The sequence below is a fragment of the Babylonia areolata genome, chromosome 4, assembly GCF_041734735.1.
Source record: "Babylonia areolata isolate BAREFJ2019XMU chromosome 4, ASM4173473v1, whole genome shotgun sequence".
In the NCBI taxonomy this organism is placed as follows: domain Eukaryota; kingdom Metazoa; phylum Mollusca; class Gastropoda; order Neogastropoda; family Buccinidae; genus Babylonia; species Babylonia areolata.
The window spans coordinates 46,645,203-46,665,541 of NC_134879.1; the positions used below are offsets into that span (position 1 = coordinate 46,645,203).

The 20,339-nt window shown below is 42.0% G+C and overlaps 1 protein-coding gene across 1 annotated transcript in view; it reads left to right on the forward strand.

The window, feature by feature from the left end:
- Positions 1-533: 533 nt before the first annotated feature.
- LOC143281238 (WD repeat-containing protein 81-like) overlaps positions 534-20,339 on the forward strand; it is a 36,689-nt gene continuing 16,883 nt past the window's right edge. The window contains exons 1-14 of the mRNA XM_076586335.1: positions 534-763; positions 2,235-2,413; positions 3,256-3,460; positions 4,604-5,568; positions 6,047-6,515; positions 7,407-7,574; positions 8,252-8,307; positions 10,023-10,188; positions 12,407-12,585; positions 12,864-13,176; positions 14,569-15,895; positions 17,105-17,244; positions 19,454-19,573; positions 19,919-20,174. Coding sequence (XP_076442450.1) covers positions 677-763; positions 2,235-2,413; positions 3,256-3,460; positions 4,604-5,568; positions 6,047-6,515; positions 7,407-7,574; positions 8,252-8,307; positions 10,023-10,188; positions 12,407-12,585; positions 12,864-13,176; positions 14,569-15,895; positions 17,105-17,244; positions 19,454-19,573; positions 19,919-20,174 — 4,630 coding nt within the window. The 5' untranslated portion in view covers positions 534-676. The remainder of the gene's footprint in view (positions 764-2,234; positions 2,414-3,255; positions 3,461-4,603; positions 5,569-6,046; positions 6,516-7,406; positions 7,575-8,251; positions 8,308-10,022; positions 10,189-12,406; positions 12,586-12,863; positions 13,177-14,568; positions 15,896-17,104; positions 17,245-19,453; positions 19,574-19,918; positions 20,175-20,339) is intronic.

Here is a 20,339-nt window from a genome sequence, read left to right on the forward strand (position 1 = left end):
GCTAAGCAGATGCCTGACCAGCATACTAACCCAGTGCGCTTAGGCCTTGAGGGGAAAAAGGGATGTCATTAATTTGATTAGATTAATGAATGAATAAACAGACAAGAAATAAATTATAGAAATAAAAATGAAATGAAGGTAAGTAAACAAATAAAGAAATAAAATGAAATGTAGAAAAAAAATATGAATAACAATGACAATAATAAAACAAATAAGCAAATAAATATGAATAAACACAGACGTGCGCATGCGCGTACACACACACACACACACACACGTGCACAACAGACAAATCCACAGGTGGACATCTCAAAAGGTAGACAGCCATCAACTCATATTTTTTAATGTTTAAAGTAAATCTCTGAAATCTGAAAACATCTGTAAGAAAAAATGTTTTTGGGTATAAATTTTATTTCTTGGATAAAATTTCAGCATACAGTATTTTGACAGAAATGAAAAGCCATAGAGAAGGGTTATAAGAGTTACCTCCCGCAAAAAAGTTTCCAGTTTTGTAAAAACATGAAAAACTCTCTCCAAAATATATCAACCTGATAACAACACTTGTTTTAACATTAAATCATCTGATTTTTTTCTGAGCACCATGATGAGTTTGCATCCATGAGCAAAGAACTAATGCTCAGCACTCGTTTCTTCTTGTCTGAGGGTTCCATTCGGTATGGACAGCAAGCAAACAGTTGCAGAAATCCTCCGTCTTCCAGTCCACTGTTGCAGAAGCTTGTCACCTGACCGTGTCGTCTGCCTTGTAAGTTTCAGTCTGATTTTAGAACCGCCCACTTTTTGAGTCGTTTAGTTGCAATCATATTTGACAGATGTGCGAGAAGAACTGCGAAATACAACATAAGCGTTTGTATTGAACTTAAAGAATATGTTTTGTTCCTTTCCTCTTTCCGCAAGCTCCCATTAGCATGCACAAGAAACAGTTTCTGTTACTGTTAGTGTTGCGTATTCAGGGCGATGATAATAATATCAGTAGTGACCGTTATACGATGTTTTAAACAGACACGATACATTTGAAAATGAGTGTTCAGCGCCATATCATCATTGTCTTGTTAAATTCTAGTTTTATTTAATGGCCAATTTCTTTTTCCACAAGACACATACTCGTCTGCCACTACACAGAGCCCGCGACGGTCTGGGTTCGAATCATGCTCTAGCCCTTTCATTCAGGTTTGACTAGAAATCAAACTGAACGTCTAGTCGTTCGGATGAGACAATATACCAAGATCTCGTGTGTAGCATGCACTTAGCGCACTAAAAAAGAACCCATGGCAATGAATGTTGTCCTCTGGCAAAATTCAGTAGAAGAAATGAACTCAGATTATAGGTACACACACACACACACACACACACACACGTGTGTGTGTGTGTGTGTGTGTGTGTGTGTATGCCTGCACTTGCCTAAGATTGTTGGGTTATGCTGCTGGACATGCATCTGCCAGGCAAAAGTGGTGTAGCTTATATGGATTTGTCCAAACGCAGTGACGTCTTCTTAAGAAACTGAAACTGAAACCCAGCTGTATTTTGTTTTCAGTGGCAGTATAGAATAAAAGGAATAAGCTCCACAGGAGTAGACTGGGTCCTGACCACATTCTGTTCACAATTTTATCAGTGAGCGTGTTTTCTTCAAATGACAGTCTTTGTTAAATGGTGTGAAGATCCCTTTTGACACACCTCCTCATCTGTGTCAGTGTGATCAGAAATGGTTTTGTCAAGAGAAATTATAGTGTTGATAGAGATATATTTACTAATTTAGGTAATGAAGAACTGAACAGTTAGTCTGGCAAAACAGCTTAAACAAAACAAAAAGTATGGATGAAATAATGATTTGTCTGGGAGAAAGAAGTGTTGGGCAAGCAAATGGCATTTTTAGTTACATTTGACTGGGTTTTACTTTGTTAGATAATAATAGAAGTTGAATGGCCTACTGTCATTGATTTAAGTTCAGCCCCTCGTCCAAACACCTCCACATCCAATAGACACCTGCAATTGAAAAAAAAGTCTTTCAACCATTGTAAAACAGATTCCCCCATCCAGGATGGTTCATAACTTTCCTGCTGAAAAAAAGGAGAACCGTTGCTGATCTGTCCATGATTTATCCTCAGAAATAAAAAAAATGAACTATCAAGTTATCACTTCTACTTCCTTCCTGTCTCCCACAAAAAATAATTGCTTTCTTTTATGCTTATTTAGTTATATTGCACATTTCTTTGCAGGTAACAGAAGAATGGGTGAAGCAGCTTTACCAGGGCCAAATTCAGCCCCTTCAGACAGACCCCAGTGCCGGTGCCTTTGTCGCAGAGAAGTATTTAGCTCAGTCCTGCTCAACCCCAGTTGCTCCATGGACTCGTCTGACTGCCAAAATATGGCCAAAATCACAGCAGGGCATGCGGAGGTAGTGTATAGCATTCTAGTAGTTTAGTGCTTTGTGTCAGCGTTCTGTGTTTTTTCCCCTTTATTTCCATTCTGTTCCATGTTAGCATCAACATTTTTAAGATCATTGCTAAATGATTTATGGTTATTGCTAAATAAACCATGTTCATAACTTTCCAGTAACCCCCACCCCCCAAAAAAGAAAGAGCACTATCTATTATATGATATTTAGTGTCGGATTTTGATGCATTATTTGAGTAAAACTTTGTACATTTGTTTTTAGATTTTTGAATGGAGATTTAATGTTAGATTTGGATCAGGCAAACAAAGTATTTTTTTAGACTTCACTTGATCCAAGAAAAAATGCTTTCTTAAGGTACATGTCCCACTGACCACCCTTGCTCACTATCATCATCATCATCATCTTTTTTCTTCTTCGTTCATGGGCCATAACTCCCCCGTTTACTTGTTCACTTGTATGTACAAAAGTGGGCTTTTACGTGAATGACCGTTTTTACCCCGCCATGTAGGCAGCCATACTCTGCTTTCAGGGGGGAGACCGGGGGTGGGATGGGGAGTGCGGGGGTGGGGGGTTATGCTGGGTATGTTCTTGTTTCCATAACCCACCGAATGCTGACATGGATTACATGATCTTTGACGTGCACATTTGATCTTCTGCTTGCGTGTCCACACGAAGGGGGTTCAGGCACTAAGCAGGTCTGCACATATGTTGACCTGGGAGATAGGAAAATCTCCAACCTTTACCCACCTGGTGCCGATTGAAAGTCCAACGCTTTAACCACTCAGCTATTGCGCCCGTCATCTTCTTTTAATTCACAGTGATTGACATTGCGTGTGTTGCAGTCTCCTGGATAGTGGGCTGACTGCTCACCCTATTGGCAAAAGCCTGGTGGAGCTGATGGGTGGTGTATCAAGAGACAACCTTTACAACCTGTGGCAAGCTGCTCAGAACAAATTCCCTCAAGCCTACCCACACTCTTACCAGATACAGAATCACCAGCAAACCCATCAGAAGTCTGCTGGAAATGTCAGTCGACAGACTGAAGTGGTGAGTGTTCTGAATGTGTGTGTGTGTGTGTGTGTGTGTGTGTGTGTGTGTGTGTGTGTGTGTGTGTGTGTGTGATATATATATATATTTTTAAATACCTTTTTATGGATACTGGTATTTTATGGAAAGCTTGACAAGGGTCATTCTTTTTTTTTAAAGGAAAATTAAAGAGGGGATGTGGGTGGGGAATTTAGGGTGGGGTGAGGTAGGGAAGCACTTTAAAGTTGTTCAAACTGTTTGTAAATGAAATTGCATAAAGAAATCAACAACAACAAACCAGCTGCTAATCTGCAGAGTCTGTTGTAATTCTCATCAGCTCCACCTCAGTTTTTTAAAATCTATTTACTGAAATGTTTTGTCATTTCTTTAGGGCCAGTTCACATTAAAGAGTGAAAGCGCAAAGATAATGTGAAATGAGGAGGTAATCTGACTTGCAAGAAAGGTGAAGTTTAATAACAACCACACCCACGACTATGGAAAACCTGGAAAGAAGCTGTGTGTCCTTTTGGAGCTTCCAAGGTTTTGTATTGCCCATCTTTTATCGGGTATCTTTGAAGTACCTAAACTAATGTAACACTTTGGTCATACCGTTTGTAAAACTTATGCAGATTTTCACTTTTGAAACTTAAATTTATCTGTTTCAAGGTAAATGTCATGTCATGAGGCTTCACTGTTGTTTTTTTTGTTTGTTTTGTTTAATTTTTATTTTTTATAGTTGTTGTTGTTTCCCCGTCATGTGTTCTGTCTTTGTGGGTACTTGCCTTTTCTGCACCCATACTTGTAATTCTTGCTAAGTTTCTGCAAGGCTGAATTGAATTACTGATGATCCTTCATTACAAGGGTAGCCACTGAAGTGTCGCCTGGGATTTGAAAAAAAGGAAGAAAAAAAGAGTGGAACAAATTCTGGTTTTTTAAAGGGATGGGCTGTGGGGTCAGTATCAGTAATGAGTAAGAAAGGTTGCCATTGTATATCTTATTCAGTCATTACTTGGAATGAATATATGACTTGATTTATTTAAAATAGCACTGTATAAGCCTTGAAAACCTGTCAGCTTATATGTACAAAAAAAGGATTTATCTTTGACAATGTAGTAACAATGTAGAACAATACATGATGTAAAATGTATTTCTTTACTGTTGCAGCTTGCAGATCAGATGTGGCACTGGATTTGGCGCCTTTCCCCAGATGTCCATATTTACGCAGGAAAACACAGAGATCAGGCAAAAAAGAATGAAGTGTTCAGCACAAGTCACACAGCCAGCAGCAATCTACACAATCTGTTGATGCAAAATAAATCAAAGAACTCACACAGCTATAGTGAGAACCAGGAAGTCATACTACATAGTGTCACACGTGTGCGAGTGCTGGTGGAGACTGACACCAACTTTGTGCTGCTGCAGCCCTATGTGGAGTACTCACTGCGTGATGTCTTGTCCTACAGCCCTGCTGTCCTGGACACCTGCTACAGCAAGCCCCTGTTTATTGTGTATCAGGTGTTGCAGGCAATGGCTACTATGCATGGTCGAGGCCTTCCTTTGGGACGTATCAGTCTGGACACTGTGCTGTTGGACACTGACATGTGGGTATCAGTGCTGTGTCCCCAGAGACATGCCCTCGCCTTCCTTTCCTCCTCTTCAGCAGCTTCAGAATCCTCTCTTGTGGAACAGAGTCCAGCAGATACCCACGCTTCCCATAATGTCAGGGAGAAAGGTTTGTGTTCACGTGTAAGGCATGAAGGTAATGCCAGTCAGACGTTAGCAAAGGGGAAGGGGTCTGTGCCCTCACAAACACATTCTCAGGAATCAGCTGGTCAGTTCCCAACTCATTCTCTTGCAGCTTCTGCCCACCCTGTGCGGCAGGTGGTTACAGGCTACACAGATGAAGATGAGTCAGTGTACTTGAAAGGATGTCAGTTTTTGCAGCAACAAGGCTACATGTCACTGGCTCAGAGCAGTATTACAGAGCTGGTGAACTCATGGGTGGAGAGGCGGATCAGCAACTTCCAGTACCTGTTGACTTTAAATCACATGGCCGGACGACGGATGAATGACCCAAACAACCATCCAGTCCTCCCTTGGGTCATGGATTTCTCTCATCCTCATGACGGGTTGGTGAAGATGACTTAGAAAATATTCACAGATATGTTAAGAAAATTACAGGTGCCAATAGTTTTGAACCTGTAAACTTAGGATAATTATAACCCTCATTGTGGGTATTAATTTCCCAATTTTTTTTATGGTAGTAATGTGGATAAGGAAGACCGTACAGTCAAGCATAACTCTTTTTGCAGAAATCATTGAACGTATGACTAATGAGAGTATGGCTTTCAGTTACTTGTTGCAATCACACACACACACACACACACACACACGCACACACACACACAATTGAATTGTTTTATTATTATTCTTTTAATAATACCATCAAAATACAGATCTTCTTCAATAACTTGAACAAGTCTTCTACATGCGTTTGAAATATATTTTGCAAGAAGATTTTTTAACGTTAACCTTTAAAAAAAAAGATCAATTTCTTCCATTTACATTTTGCAAAAACGATGTTTGAAGGTTGACTTATTGTTTCAGATATCGGGACTTCACCAAATCCAAGTTTCGCCTCAACAAGGGCGACAGGCAGCTTGATTTTACCTTTGGTCTGGAATCTTCTTACAGCAACACAGGGTCAAGCAATCATGATTCAGATACCATACCCCACCATGTTTCCGATGTGCTGTCTGACATTACCTACTATGTGTACAAAGCCCGGCGCATGCCCAAATCCATCTTGTGCAGCCATGTGCGAACTGTCTGGGTACCTCACGAATATCCAGCAAGCATGCAGCGGATGCATGACTGGACTCCTGATGAGTGCATACCTGAGTTCTTCACAGACCCCCAGCTGTTTCAGTCTATCCACACTGACCTGCCTGACCTGGAGATACCAGCCTGGTGCAGCAGTACTCGGGAGTTTGTCATTCGCCACATGGCCACGCTAGAGAGTGAGAGAGTATCGGAGCAGCTGCATCACTGGATTGATCTCACTTTTGGATTCAAGGTACATGGAATCTGCCGCTTTCATAGATGGCTGATAGATGTCCTTCAAGCATTTAGATGCATACAGATGGACAGATAAACAGTGATACCCCCGAAAATGGAGTATGGCTGCCTACATGGCGGGGTAAAATCGGTCATACATGTAAAAGACCACTTTGTGTACATACGAGTGAACGTGGGAGTTGCAGCCCATGAATGAAAAGAAGAAAGAAGTCATTTGATACTCAGACAAATAGATAAGAACATACTGGCACATTGTTTGACACACATGTATGTTATAGTATTTATACTAAACTATTTTTTGCAACCCATCTTGTGCACTTTAACAGGATATATGAGCATGTAAATGCATGCTAGCACACAGTACACTATTGTATAGATATGCATTTATACAGGCATGTGTGTACACACACACACACACACACACACTCACACACACACACACACACACACACACACACTCATTATTTTATATTCATTTTAATGACAAAACATCCTCGTGACTGAAAATTAAATGATCACAATATGGGTTGAAACTGTTTTCATTGATTAGTTTTCTTTCATCAGTGATTAGAAAAAACAAAACAAAACACAATCTGTGGTAATTCCCATCCTTTCACTCTGGCTCATTCCATAACACTACAGTCCACAAGAACAAAAAAAAAGAAAAAAAAAAAAAAAGAAAAGAAAAAAGAAACTGACCTAAAGCAGTGAAGAAAAAAGAACTGTTCGATAAATTAAGAAGATACTGAGAAAAAACAATTGATATTTTTGTTACTACAATCCAGTTCATTAAAAAACAACAACCAAAAATGTTTCAAAGCTAGCAAGGACCCAAGGCCAGCAGGACGCATCACTGAAGTTTCACCTGTGTGGTGTGCACACTTTGCAGTTGAGCGGAAAGGCAGCAGTGCAGGCTAAGAACGTTTACCTGCAGCTGGTGGACGGTCACCAGACGCTGAGGAGTCACGGCATCATGCAGATGTTCTCGCAGCCCCACCCTTACCGCCTTCCCCTCTCCTCCAGACCGCACCTGGGGCCACTACGCAGTCTGCGAGATGTGGGTGCTCTTTTGTGTGGAGACAGCTGATTATTTTTTATTTGTTTTTGCTCATGTGTATGAGAGAGCTACTTTATATAGCAGAGTGGCTGTGTTTAAGTCATGACAGCTGCCCATTGCCTTTTTAAATGTCACATTTTTTTTTATTTTAGGAAGAGTAAAAACAAGAAAGCCAGTCATGACCTGAAAGAGCCATTCCAAAATTCTATTTTACATGAAGGTCCAGGTGGATTTGAAGTAAACGCTCTAGAAATTATCATTTATTGGCTCGTGTGTGTAAGCAAAGTGAGTCTGTATAGTGGACTAATCCCTGTTCTGGTTTTCATGTGTGTGTGTTTGGAGGGGATAAACCTTAACAAAATATTTTTTTCTGAAACTGTTTTGTGTGTAAACATCAAATTCGGCCTTGAATCAGAAAAAAAGAAGTTCTTTCCAATTTTCCGGATGAAATAATGGTACCATATCAGGAAAGGCACTGAAAGCAATAAATGTTTAAACAGTCATTTAACTGCTTAATGTTTTGTTTCTTTTTTACAAAAAATTGAGCACCTTGATTGATAGCAGTTTTTTAAATTTTTTTAATTTTTTTTTTTTAGTGTTTTGTCAAAAGGGTAACTTATTCTGTTTACTGTTTCTTTCCATTTTTTCATTAAAAGTCTTTTGCTTTCCTTTTTCAGCTTCATTCAAGATGGTCTGAAGAAGATTCAAGGCAAGATGTGGCATTAGAGCACAGGTATTTGTACACCAGTGGCATTTTTTGCTGCTCTATTATGCAGAGCATTGTTTCAAAAGTTATTTATGCTGTTTTGATTTTAGAATGAGAGAGAGAGAGGGAGAAGATGAGTGAATGAGTGCAGTCATTTAACCCTTTCACTGCCAGGAAAATAAGATTTAAGTGAAATCTATTTGCCAGGGTTTTTTCACAAAAAATGGGTATAAATTTTCAAAAAATTCTGTGCTCTTTGTTATTGGAGAAAGACCCATAAAAGTATATATATTCTGAAAGGGAAATGAATAAAGAATACAAAACACATGATGTTTTTCCATTTTATTTATTTTTAGTGACATGCTGTTGTTTTGAAATCAGTGTTTTGTTTTTTGTCACATTTTCAACTTGTTCATTCCAAACATTAGTCAGGTAATTTGCACTAAAATATCATATTTTCTGGACAAATGGATATCTGCACACACAAAATCATACTAGAACAACCACAATATAAAAAAAACTGAAAAAGAAATAGATACATAATGCATTGACTTCTGCAAGTGATAATATGGATGTGAGGCCACGCCCCCTCAGTCTCCACCCCCCTCCTCTTCACTCCTCTCACATGGTCACTCTATCCAGTTCTCATCAGACCGCGTTGGCTGAGTGCCAAGAAAATAGACCACACCGTGGCCTGCTAAAAATTAAGTGACTTCTGTCGTCTGCTAGAGGTGAACAGCCGGTATCACTCACTGATAGTCGTATCTTGGCCACTCTCTTGATTGCTCCCTTTATTTTCTGTCAAATCGTCCTATAAATGTTCACCACTGTCTTCTCCTTTGAATTTATGCTTCAATTCTTTCTGAGCATCAGCTAAAGAAAGTAATCTTGGTTGATTTAGTTCGCCACAATCGCATGTCTTGAGCACGGAGTCAGTCTGAAATTTTGTTGAGCGAGCGAGGAGAGGAGCCAGGCAAAGACTGCGGCCAGTAACCCAACCAAAACGTTCAAATAAAGGACTGCCTTATGACGCAGGTGGTGTTTCTAGCTATGAATAGAATCTAGAAAGATTCCCCAAGCTAAAGCTACCAGCATTTTTGTCAACGAACTGAATGCAAAGTAGGGAAAAGTCAGAATATTTCGATGACGAGTTATCTTGTCATTGTGGCAGCGAAGCGTACATGCTTTCCATGACGAATTATCTCATCATATAGGCAGCCTAGGGGTTAAAAGCTAGTGTTCCAGATTGCGAAACACTAAATTTGTTCTGAGCATACTAAAGATATTGAGTATATATACTACACCATTATGTTTTTCAGTAGATGGAATGCTATAACTCAAGAATACTCGGGTTCAAACATTTTTTGCAGCTAACATTTTTGGTGCAGTTGTGTACCATTAATTTTTTTTTTACCATAAGTTGAAGGCCAGGATTATTATAACTTGGAGAAAAATGTTTTCACATCTGATTACAATGCTTGAAGTTGAATGTTGTTACCTTCTGAAAATCTAACTAATCTAAATGATCTATTCTTTCTTCAAATGAAAATAGATTGTAGTGCATAGATATGTTTTCCCCCTCAATGAAAATAGTATTCCTTGAAATAGTACGGGAAAAAATCAGACAAGAGATGCCCATATTGTAAATTGTGTTGTGCAGGGGGATTTAAAACAGTTTACCCTTGTATTGCAATGTTATCAAATCAGATGATGCATTTATATGCATATTTTTTCCTGTTTAGTTTTGACAACATACCATCCCAGATTGTAAATCCAGAGTCAGCGTCCATTTATCTTCCCTTGAACTTCAACCCACTGGCTGAACTGGAGCAGTGTGAGACCTTGTTGGGCTTCAAACACAAAACTCTACTTCAGCAGCAGGAAAAAGAGCCCACAGCACCTGAGAAGGTAAAAAAAAAAAAAAAAAAAAAAAAATAAAAAAGAGGGAAAAAATGAATAGTGCTGAAGTGCATTATACCAAAAAGCTGACATGTGTTTTCATTTGTATGTTAGCATGTTTGTACACTTGGAAGAATGCACACATGTATACACTCCCCAAACTCCCCTATACACCTGCACACCCCTCCACCCACACACACATTCTCTCTCTCTCCCCCCCCCTTCCCCGCCACCCCTGCTGGTAAACATACACTCATACACATTCAGATCATGTACACACATTCCTGTATACAGGTTTGAGTATGATTTCAGATGTGTTACAGCATATTTCAGATTTTTGATATTATCACTTTCATTTCCAGGTGCGTTGGTGAAGATTTTGTAATGAATATTACATTTTATCCATTATGTTTTAAGCTTCTCTACATTCATGTCCATTCTCATGTCAGGTCAAGTGTACATTGTTATCTCACATGAGAAAGTATTTTGTGGTCCCATTTGAAAGAAAAACAAAAAAACGAAACAGCGCATTTAAAAAAGTGAAATGAAATGTAACTTGCAAAAATCATTAAAAAAAAAAAAAAATCATATATCACAAATTACAAATGGTATATTTACAAATAGATATCAATAGAATAAAAACAAGTTTCAAACACACACCCACTTGTATGCACACACACACACACACACACACACACACACATTTTCAGCCTTGTCCATACAAAATGCATACACCGGTAAACACACTCCATGCAACCCAGCCACACCATTTAGGATCCATGCTTGTTCAGTGCTTCAACTGACCTGGGTAGAAAGCTGTACTTCTTCCGTGCCATTTTACAAAGATAACTGCTCTCTTCTCAGATTTGTTAATGCACTGAAATGACTCCATCCAGGACACATCAGCTGGCAGTGATATTTGGACAAGAATTTATTACTATATTAGCTTTAGTTTTAGCTGATCTAGGTTTCTGATTCATTGCTTCATGACACTGGGGATTAATAACTTCCTGACACTTCATGACACTGATGAATTTTGACTTCCTGCCACTTTATGATACTGGTTATTTATGACTTCCTGACACTTCATGACACGGGTGATTTATGACTTCCTGACACTTCATGACATGCATGATTTATGACTTCATGACACTGGTGATTTATGACTTCATGACACTGATGAATTTTGACTTCCTGCCACTTTATGACACTGATGATTTATGACTTCCTGACACTTCATGACACTGGTGATTTATGACTTCCTGACACTTCATGACACCGATAAATTTTGACTTCTTGCCACTTTATGACACAGATGATTTATGACTTCCTGACACTTCATGACACTGATGAATTTTTACTTCCTGCCACTTTATGACACTCATGATTTATGACTTCCTGACACTTCATGACACTGGTGATTTATGACTTCCTGACAGTGGTGATTTATGACTTCATGACTCTGGTGATTTACGACTTCATGACACTGGTGATTTATCATTTCATGACACTGGTGATTTATGACTTCCTGACACTTCATTACACTGATGGTTTATGACTTCCTGACACTGGTGGTACTTGATTTCCTGACACTTCATGACACTGGTGATTTATGACTTCCTGACATATCATGACACAGGTGATTTATGACTTCCTGACACTTCATGACACTGATGAATTTTGACTTCCTGACACTTCATGACACTGGCGATTTATGACTTCATGACACTGACGATACTTGACTTCCTGACACTTCATGACACTGGCGATTTATGACTTCCTGACACTTCATGACACTGGTGGTTTATGACTTCCTGACACTTTATGACACTGGTGATACTTGACTTCCTGACACTTCCTGACACTGGCGATTTATGACTTCATGACACTGGCGATACTTGACTTCCTGACACTTCTTGACACTGGTGATACTTGACTTCCTGACACTTCCTGATACTGGCGATTTATGATTTCCTGACACTTCCTGACACTGGCGTTTTATGACTTCCTGACACTGGTGATACTTGACTTCCTGACACTTCATTACACTGGTGATTTATGACTTTCTGACATTTCATGACACTGGCGATTTATGACTTCCTGACACTTCATGACACAGGTGGTTTATGACTTCCTGACACTTCATGACACAGGTGGTTTATGACTTCCTGACACTTCATGACACTGGCGATTTATGACTTCATGACACTGCTTTCTGTTATTGCAGGTGGTTCCAAACTCCCGTCAGCATGCCTTAGTGACTCAGGACATGGCCTCCTTTCTGTGTCTTGTCTGTGAGCTGTTCCTGGCGCCCAAGCTTCGCATGCAGCAGGAAGTCCCGTCTCTTGTTCAACGAATACAGAACATCAAATCCCTCTGTGCCGATGACCTGTCCACCATCCCAAGGTGATAATGGAGTGATTTTGTTCAGTTTCATTGTTGTTGTTGTTTTCAAAATCTGCAGGAATCACTTGTGAGCCGTGAATGCTTTGTCTCTTGTTAAGCTTGGGATTTCAATATTTTACAAAACAATATTTTTTGTCTAAAATTTTGGTGAACGTTCTCCTGAAAATATCCTTACCAATTGTCTTGGGGAGGAGAGTAGGGGTATAAGGAGGAACAAACAAACAAAAATAATTCCGAGCAGAACAGACGAAAAAAGTGTGTGTTGCGTGTCTTCCCAGGCCATTCCGGAAGGCTGTGCAGATACTGCGGCACAATCTTCAGCTGGAAAAGTCCAGCGACCCCACCACGGAAGGGGTGGAGGGGTGGAAGGTGGCTTTCTCCCCTGTGATGATGGGGGGTCTGCCCCCTCCCAGCCCTGCGCTGTGGCTGCACCCCCTCAGTGAAGTCCTGCCCTTCCCCAGCTACTTCCCCAGTCTGTACTTGTGCCTGTGCCACCTCAAGGCCACGGATGAGGCCATGCAGGAGGTGAAGAGAGGGCCAGAGTCCCCTGCAGAGAAAGCGGCCATGCTCAAACAGTTGGCAAGAAGCAAGGCAAGTGATTGGTGTGGAGAGAGAGAGAGTTTGACGCTTTTGATGTGCGTGATTTGTTGTTTGGGAGTTGTTGATGACGAAGTTTATGTCTTTGTGTGTGTGTGTTTGTGAGTGTGTGTGTGTGTGTGTGTGTGTGTGGTTTAAGGTTAATGATGGGTGGGAGCATGGTTAGATAATGACATATGGCAATATTCATAGGGTTGGTCATAAAGTTTTATTTGTTTATTTATTAATTAAAAAAAAGAGAAAAGAATCGGCACAATATTATAACCAATGGTGGGTTTTGAGAGTGAAGATTTTCATTTTGAAATTTTGTTAATCTTTTTTGCAAGTGTACATTTTTAAGGAAATGAAAATGAATTTATCATTTATACGATCGATTGTCTGACTGCCTGATGATTTGACTCATCATGAGAAACATTTCTCACAAACTGTGTGATCATGTATGTGTCGGGTGCCTATGATGGAACGGTTCCTTTTGCAGTGGGGCATGAACCTGGGTAAGGAAGGTGTGATAAGGTGTGTGAGCATGTGTGTGTCAGGTGCCGGTGATGGAACAGTTCCTGTTGCGGTGAGGCGTGGACCTGAGAAATAAGGTGTGACAGTGTGTGTGATGATGTGTATCAGGTGCTGGTGATGGAACAGTTCCTTATGTGATGGGGCGTGGACCTGAGAAATAAGGTGTGACAGTGTGTGTGATGATGTGTATCAGGTGCTGGTGATGGAACAGTTCCTTATGTGATGGGGCGTGGACCTGAGAAATAAGATGTGACAAGGTGTGTGATGATGTGTATCAGGTGCTGGTGATGGAACAGTTCCTTATATGATGGGGCGTGGACCTGGGAAATAAGATGTGACAAGGTGTGTGATGATGTGTGTCAGGTGCCTGTGATGGAACAGTTCCTTATGTGATGGGGCGTGGACCTGGGAAATAAGATGTGACAAGTTGTGTGATGATGTGTGTCAGGTGCCTGTGATGGAACAGTTCCTTATGTGATGGGGCGTGGACCTGGGAAATAAGATGTGACAAGGTGTGTGATGATGTGTGTCAGGTGCTGGTGATGGAACAGTTCCTTATATGATGGGGCGTGGACCTGAGAAATAAGATGTGACAAGGTGTGTGATGATGTGTGTCAGGTGCTGGTGATGGAACAGTTCCTTATATGATGGGGCGTGGACCTGAGAAATAAGATGTGACAAGGTGTGTGATGATGTGTATCAGGTGCTGGTGATGGAACAGTTCCTTATATGATGGGGCGTGGACCTGGGAAATAAGATGTGACAAGGTGTGTGATGATGTGTGTCAGGTGCCTGTGATGGAACAGTTCCTTATGTGATGGGGCGTGGACCTGGGAAATAAGATGTGACAAGTTGTGTGATGATGTGTGTCAGGTGCCTGTGATGGAACAGTTCCTGTTGCGGTGGGGTGTGGACCTGGGCAAGGAAGGTCTACAGCTGGTGCTGCCCCTGACGGACTCCCTGCTGGCAGACAAGCTGACAATGGTGCAGGCGGCCTGGCAGCTGTTCAACATCCTGAGCCGTGCCCTCGGCCCCACGCGCACATTGAGCACCTTCCTGCCCGCCCTCAGCGTGCTGTTTGCTGACAGTCCAGCCACGGCCAAGCACATCAAGCTGTACCACCGCACCTACCTGATCCAGTTGTTGCTGCGCCTCCACCTGCAGCCCTTCCTGCACCACTTTGCCACCCTGCTGGTGGAGGCTGTGGCCGGCTACAAGGACTTCCTGCTGCCCAGCCAGTACTACAACCAGGAACTGCTGGAGGAGTTGGACACTGCTGAACGGGATGGTCAGTGGGTCACGTCTGACAACACTGAGGTCGTTCTTGCCGAGGAAGTGCGTGAAGAGGAAGAGGAAGGGGTGGGATCTGAGGGAGGGATGGATGATGAAGACCGGGAGGAGTTTCTGGACACCATGTCTCTGGATGAGGAGAATGCCGCTGCCATCGACGCCCCAGACCATGCCAGTCAGACGGATCGCAGCAGTGTGGGGGACGTGTCTCAAGGCAGTGGGGTGGGTGAGAACAACGAAGACGGTGTGTTTGAGTCTGACCGCTGCTCCATCCACAGCATCTCCAACATCCTGTGCCTGAGTGGTGGGAGGCAGAGCACCACACAGGATGAGGATGAAGACAAAGTGTGTGACTCCCCGAGAGACGGTGAAGGCACCCTGTCCAGTGTGACCTCCGCCTCCAGCCTGGGCCAGTTAGCATGCAACAGCCCCACTCATGGTGCAGACGCACACACCACCACATCTGCCAAAAGACTTGTGTCCTCCAGACCTGGATCAGGAGGAAGCTCCCCAAAACCTGGGATGGATAAAAACGGAGTGCAAAGCCAAAAGAACAAACCATCAAAACCACTTTATATCAATACATCCGACCTGGCAAGCAGAGCGTCTGCTGCCGAAGCAGGGAACGGTAAGACTGATGACAATGACGAAGGTGATGGTTGCACCCAGTCGAAAAGGAAAGTGTCGGACAACATGAAGCGCAGCGAGACAGAGGACCTGATGTCCACCCTGACGCTGAACAGCCCGACCAGTGCGGTCAACATCCGGCACATAGCGGCCGACTCGGTGAAGTGGCTGGCCACCAAGCTGGGCCCAGTGCTGGCCGCCCGCTACTTGTCCCGCAACCTGGTGCGCATGCTGCCGCTCTGCTACCTGGGGGAGTCGCAACTCTGTGCCATTGAGGAGAGAGGTAAAGAGAGCGTTCCTACCCCCCTACAAACACACACCCTCTGCCCCCCCTCCCCCTCCCTCTGCCTTTTGCTTTATTTACTTATTCAAAGAACATTTTATGAATAAGTATGAATCAAACAACCTATTAACAACAGATAAAACAATCATTACACAATGTTATTCAGGAACAATGTGAATCTTTAATACGAACTGCTTATATGTTTTGGATATGAATGATTAAACCAATGAGAACATTTCCCTGTTTTGAAGTGGGGCGGAGGGGGTTATGAATTATTGTCATAGATAGTTACAGAATCACCTGACTTAGATTTAAGATTGCAAAAATGTTTTGTTCTAGTAGGTCACATTTATAGGCCCTAATACTTGTTTCATTAGGGGTATGATACATTAATATGTAAAAGCACAGAAGCAAATCTTTCTAAGTGAATACATACCAAATAGGAAAAAGGGAAACTGTAATTATCAATCTGTTTCACAATGTATTGACAGTATTTATGGCAAGAAATATTTTTATTGCAAGGAGTATTGTCAATGACAGAAAATAAGCAAACTGATAAGTTGTTTCAATCATGGATAGTACAAGTACTAATTGCTTATGTCATGTGCTCTTTGAGTATTTCCTGTAGTTTTGTGTAATCTACGTTATATTTTCTTGTAATATTTCATTTGTTTATTTTGTTTAAGAGAACTGTGAGCGAAGACGAAGGTGAGGACTCTTGCGGAGTCCTAAGATCCCTGGTCAATTGCCTTATTTGGTCTTGGATCCATGTGTTAGCATTTTAGAGGTCCCCAACATCAGAGCCCCTATCTTTAGTACAGCATGCACTCTTGAGGCCTGATCAAAGATGTACCATAACCACAATATTTTTCTCCAGACCCTTTATGAAACTCTCACATTCTGATGTTTGTGAATGTGAATGGCTTCAGCTTCATTCCCAAAAAAGGTCTTGAGTTAGGCTTAATGTGTCACATAAGTCTTCAATTGTTTTTGGAATAAGTAGGTAATATAAACTTCTTTGTGTTTAATTTTAATGTGTTCCTCAATTATTTTATGTGTATGTACATTTGCATTAAACAAACAAACAAACCTATCTATCTGTACATATATATTAGTATATACATGTGTGTGTATGTGTGTTGTATGGTATGTTCTTGCATATCATTATCATGCAATGAAAATGATGAAGCGCGTACATTATATGTGCAGAGCTGGCTGTGGTGAAAACCTCTCGCTGCATCCAGGGGGACAACAACGCCCACAAAGTTCTGGAGTGCATTGGCTTTGTGGCCTCTCTGTATGGAGAGAACATCATCTTGATTCAGTACTTGCCCAGCATTGTCGACATGGTACAGTCAGTTTCTATGAGTGCTTTTTAGAGTGCAGTTTTCTTTGACCAGTTTCCTGTAAAATTATTCTTGAGTATGCGTTTAAGGAAGGAGTAAATGTGCATGTTCGTCCACACTTATTGCCCCCCCCCCCACCCCCGCACACACACACACACACTCAACACACACACACACACACTCACACATACACTCACATACACATACACACTCACACACAAACACACACACACACACACACAGAAAAGTTGCATGTAAGTAGACATGCATCCATGCATGTTATCATGCATAACTAAGCACAAATATCCGAAATATGTATATAACACATATGTATGCAGATACGTACATAGACACTCCATTTACAAACATACAGCTGTAAAAGATTATCAAAATTCATACAGAGGACAGTTGTGACTATTCAGAGACAAAACCTCCTCCCCCATATCCAGGGGTGCAAGTGGTTCCGTCTCATACGGATTTCCGTCTTGATGAAATTTCGATTTTTTTTTTTTTTTTTTTTTGTCCCTATGCTTTTGGTCCGGGAAAGTTTTGGTCGGAACTTGAATACTGAACTATTCACCGGAAGATGGAACTCTCTTGACTGGTTGACCAGTGCTTAGCTAAACTGAAGCCAGCGCCAGCTGTGTCTGGCCGCGCGCGCTGTGTACGACTCCTATTTTTGCCGCTGGAATCCGGATGGGACTGTTCGTTGGAAAGCGAGAACAGAGAGAATGTGTGTGTGTGTCTGTGTCTGTGTGTGTGTGTGAGAGAGAGAGAGGCACACACACACACACACACACACACACACACACTGTTACTTAGCCATGAAACTCTGTATTTTACCGAGAGAAAAAAATCGCCTAGGACGGAAAATCATAGAAGCAGTCCGTCCCCGGGACGGACAAAAAATGAAAGGGGGAGGAGAGACATTACTGTTTCACCCCCTATTTCGTTCGAGTAAAGTAAACACAGAGTGGTATCTCCCACAACCAAAGGAGGCATCACTTTTTTAATGAAACGTCAGTATAGGTGGCTGGCCTACGTGACTCTAAGCATGTGCTTTCAGCGTGCTTACCGCATGATCGTCAGCTTCTCGAATCTGATTTGCTGTTTTTCTGTTTTCTGAAATGCAAGGGCCAGCAGTTTGGCTTCACTTCCCGCGCTAGCCTAAGCTCTGTCTTTGCGAAGGGGAAGCATCTTTGCTTTAATCTTCGGGTAGCGGGAAGCAAAACTGCAAGTTTTTCACATGCCAGAATGCCGTTTTTGGAAGTTTCTGACGAGAGAAAAGCTCGAGAAATCGACAAAGATTGTAAGAACAAGTGGAAAAATGAATGGCTCAACCATGAAGACAAACTGAAACGGAAATTCTCGATGTGGTGCGCGAAAATTGACGCAAGTGGTTTGGCTATTTGCAAATGCTGTAACAACACAAAACTGAACTATGGAAAAAGCGGAAAGAGATCGTTGGTGAAACACAGTGAGGATCCAGACCATCTTCAACAGCTCGCTTCCTACTCGCACACCTCCACAATGCCTTGTGCAAAACCTCCGTTTGCTGGCCCTAGTTTGACGGATAAAGTCATGGACCTTAAGATCAGAATTTGTTTGTTTCTCTCTGAACACTGCCTTCCATTCAGTCTCTCTGAAGACCTAGTGGACTTAATAAAGACTTCAGCTAAAGACACAAAGGCTGTAGAAAGCCTTCACATGTCCCGACTAACAGCAACATATTACCTGACACACGGCATTGCACGTGCTTAGTCCATTAAAAGCATTACCTAAAATCCATAAATTTTCCTTGCCAAAAATATAAATATTTTCTTCTTGAAAGGCACTCTGAGAGGCCCTGAGAGAGCAGGAAAATGCACGAAATGCGTTGGCGGCCGGGGCTCCGCCCCGGACCCCGCTCAGGGAGCTTACGGCACTCCCCCAGACCCCCTAGACCGGATTTCAGTCTTGCCACTTTTTTCCACTTGCACCCCTGCATATCTTACTACTGTAAAAAATCTAAATACTTATTGACAGATTGTGCATACATGTATAAAACTAACTTGTTCACTAAGTGCATAAAATGCGCAGAGGTGTAGAATTCTTAGATTCAGGGATTCCAGCCTGAAAATGAGGAATATGTCAGATTTATGATGATTTTTTTGGCAATTTAAAACAATGCCTTACGCATGGTAACATCTGTTTGTGTGTATTTGTTCAACAGATCAACGTTGCCCAGCGTCGCTTCACACAAAGGTCAGAAAGTGGTCTCATAGCAGCTGTCATTCTGATGAGATTTGTGGTTCCACTGCTGTCTGACAAAACGCTCATGGATGTACTGGAGGTAAAGTTCAGTTTACTGAAGTTTAGCGATATTAAAATTTTTATTATTTTATTTTATTTTTCTTGCTCAATGGATGAAATGTCACTTTGACTTTATTTTCAAACATCTGTCTGTATTTTTTGTAAATGTGCAGAAAAAGATGACATTAGTTATATATAATGCAAGTCACAAATAAAAGAGCACAGTATAATTAAGTGACATGGGCAGTGGAGATGCTTGTGATGCTTTTCTGTAGAGTTGTGCTAGCTACTAGATCAAAATAAAATACATGTCACAGTCATCAAAAAACAATCATTTCTGTAGGGATCTACTACATTACTGTTGCATGTCTTCACCTGTTTTTAGGACACAGTGGTGGGGGAATGCATCACTCCGGTGCTGACTTTGCTGACGTCCACGACAGTCTCGTTCCCGAGCGGCGCCACCTGTCGCCTGCTGCTGTGCCACAAGGTGGTGGACTTGCTGTATGTGCTGGGCCTGCGGTTGGGTCTGGAGATGACGCGGCGCTTCCTGCATAGCCCCATGCTGCTGCTGATGGAGGCTTTCTCCACGGTGCACGGCGCTCCGGAGCCCACTGCCGACCCTGCCTCCATCTCCCCTGGTCAGTGCATCTGCCTGCAGTTTTGGGTGATTGTGTGTCTGCGTGTGTGTGTTGTGTGTGGGGGAAGGGGGTGGGGGGATTAGGTGGGTTGGGGAGGGGGTATGCGTGTGTGTTTGTGTGTGTGTGTTGGTGTGTGTGTGTGGAGTGGTGGGGGTGGGGGAGGGG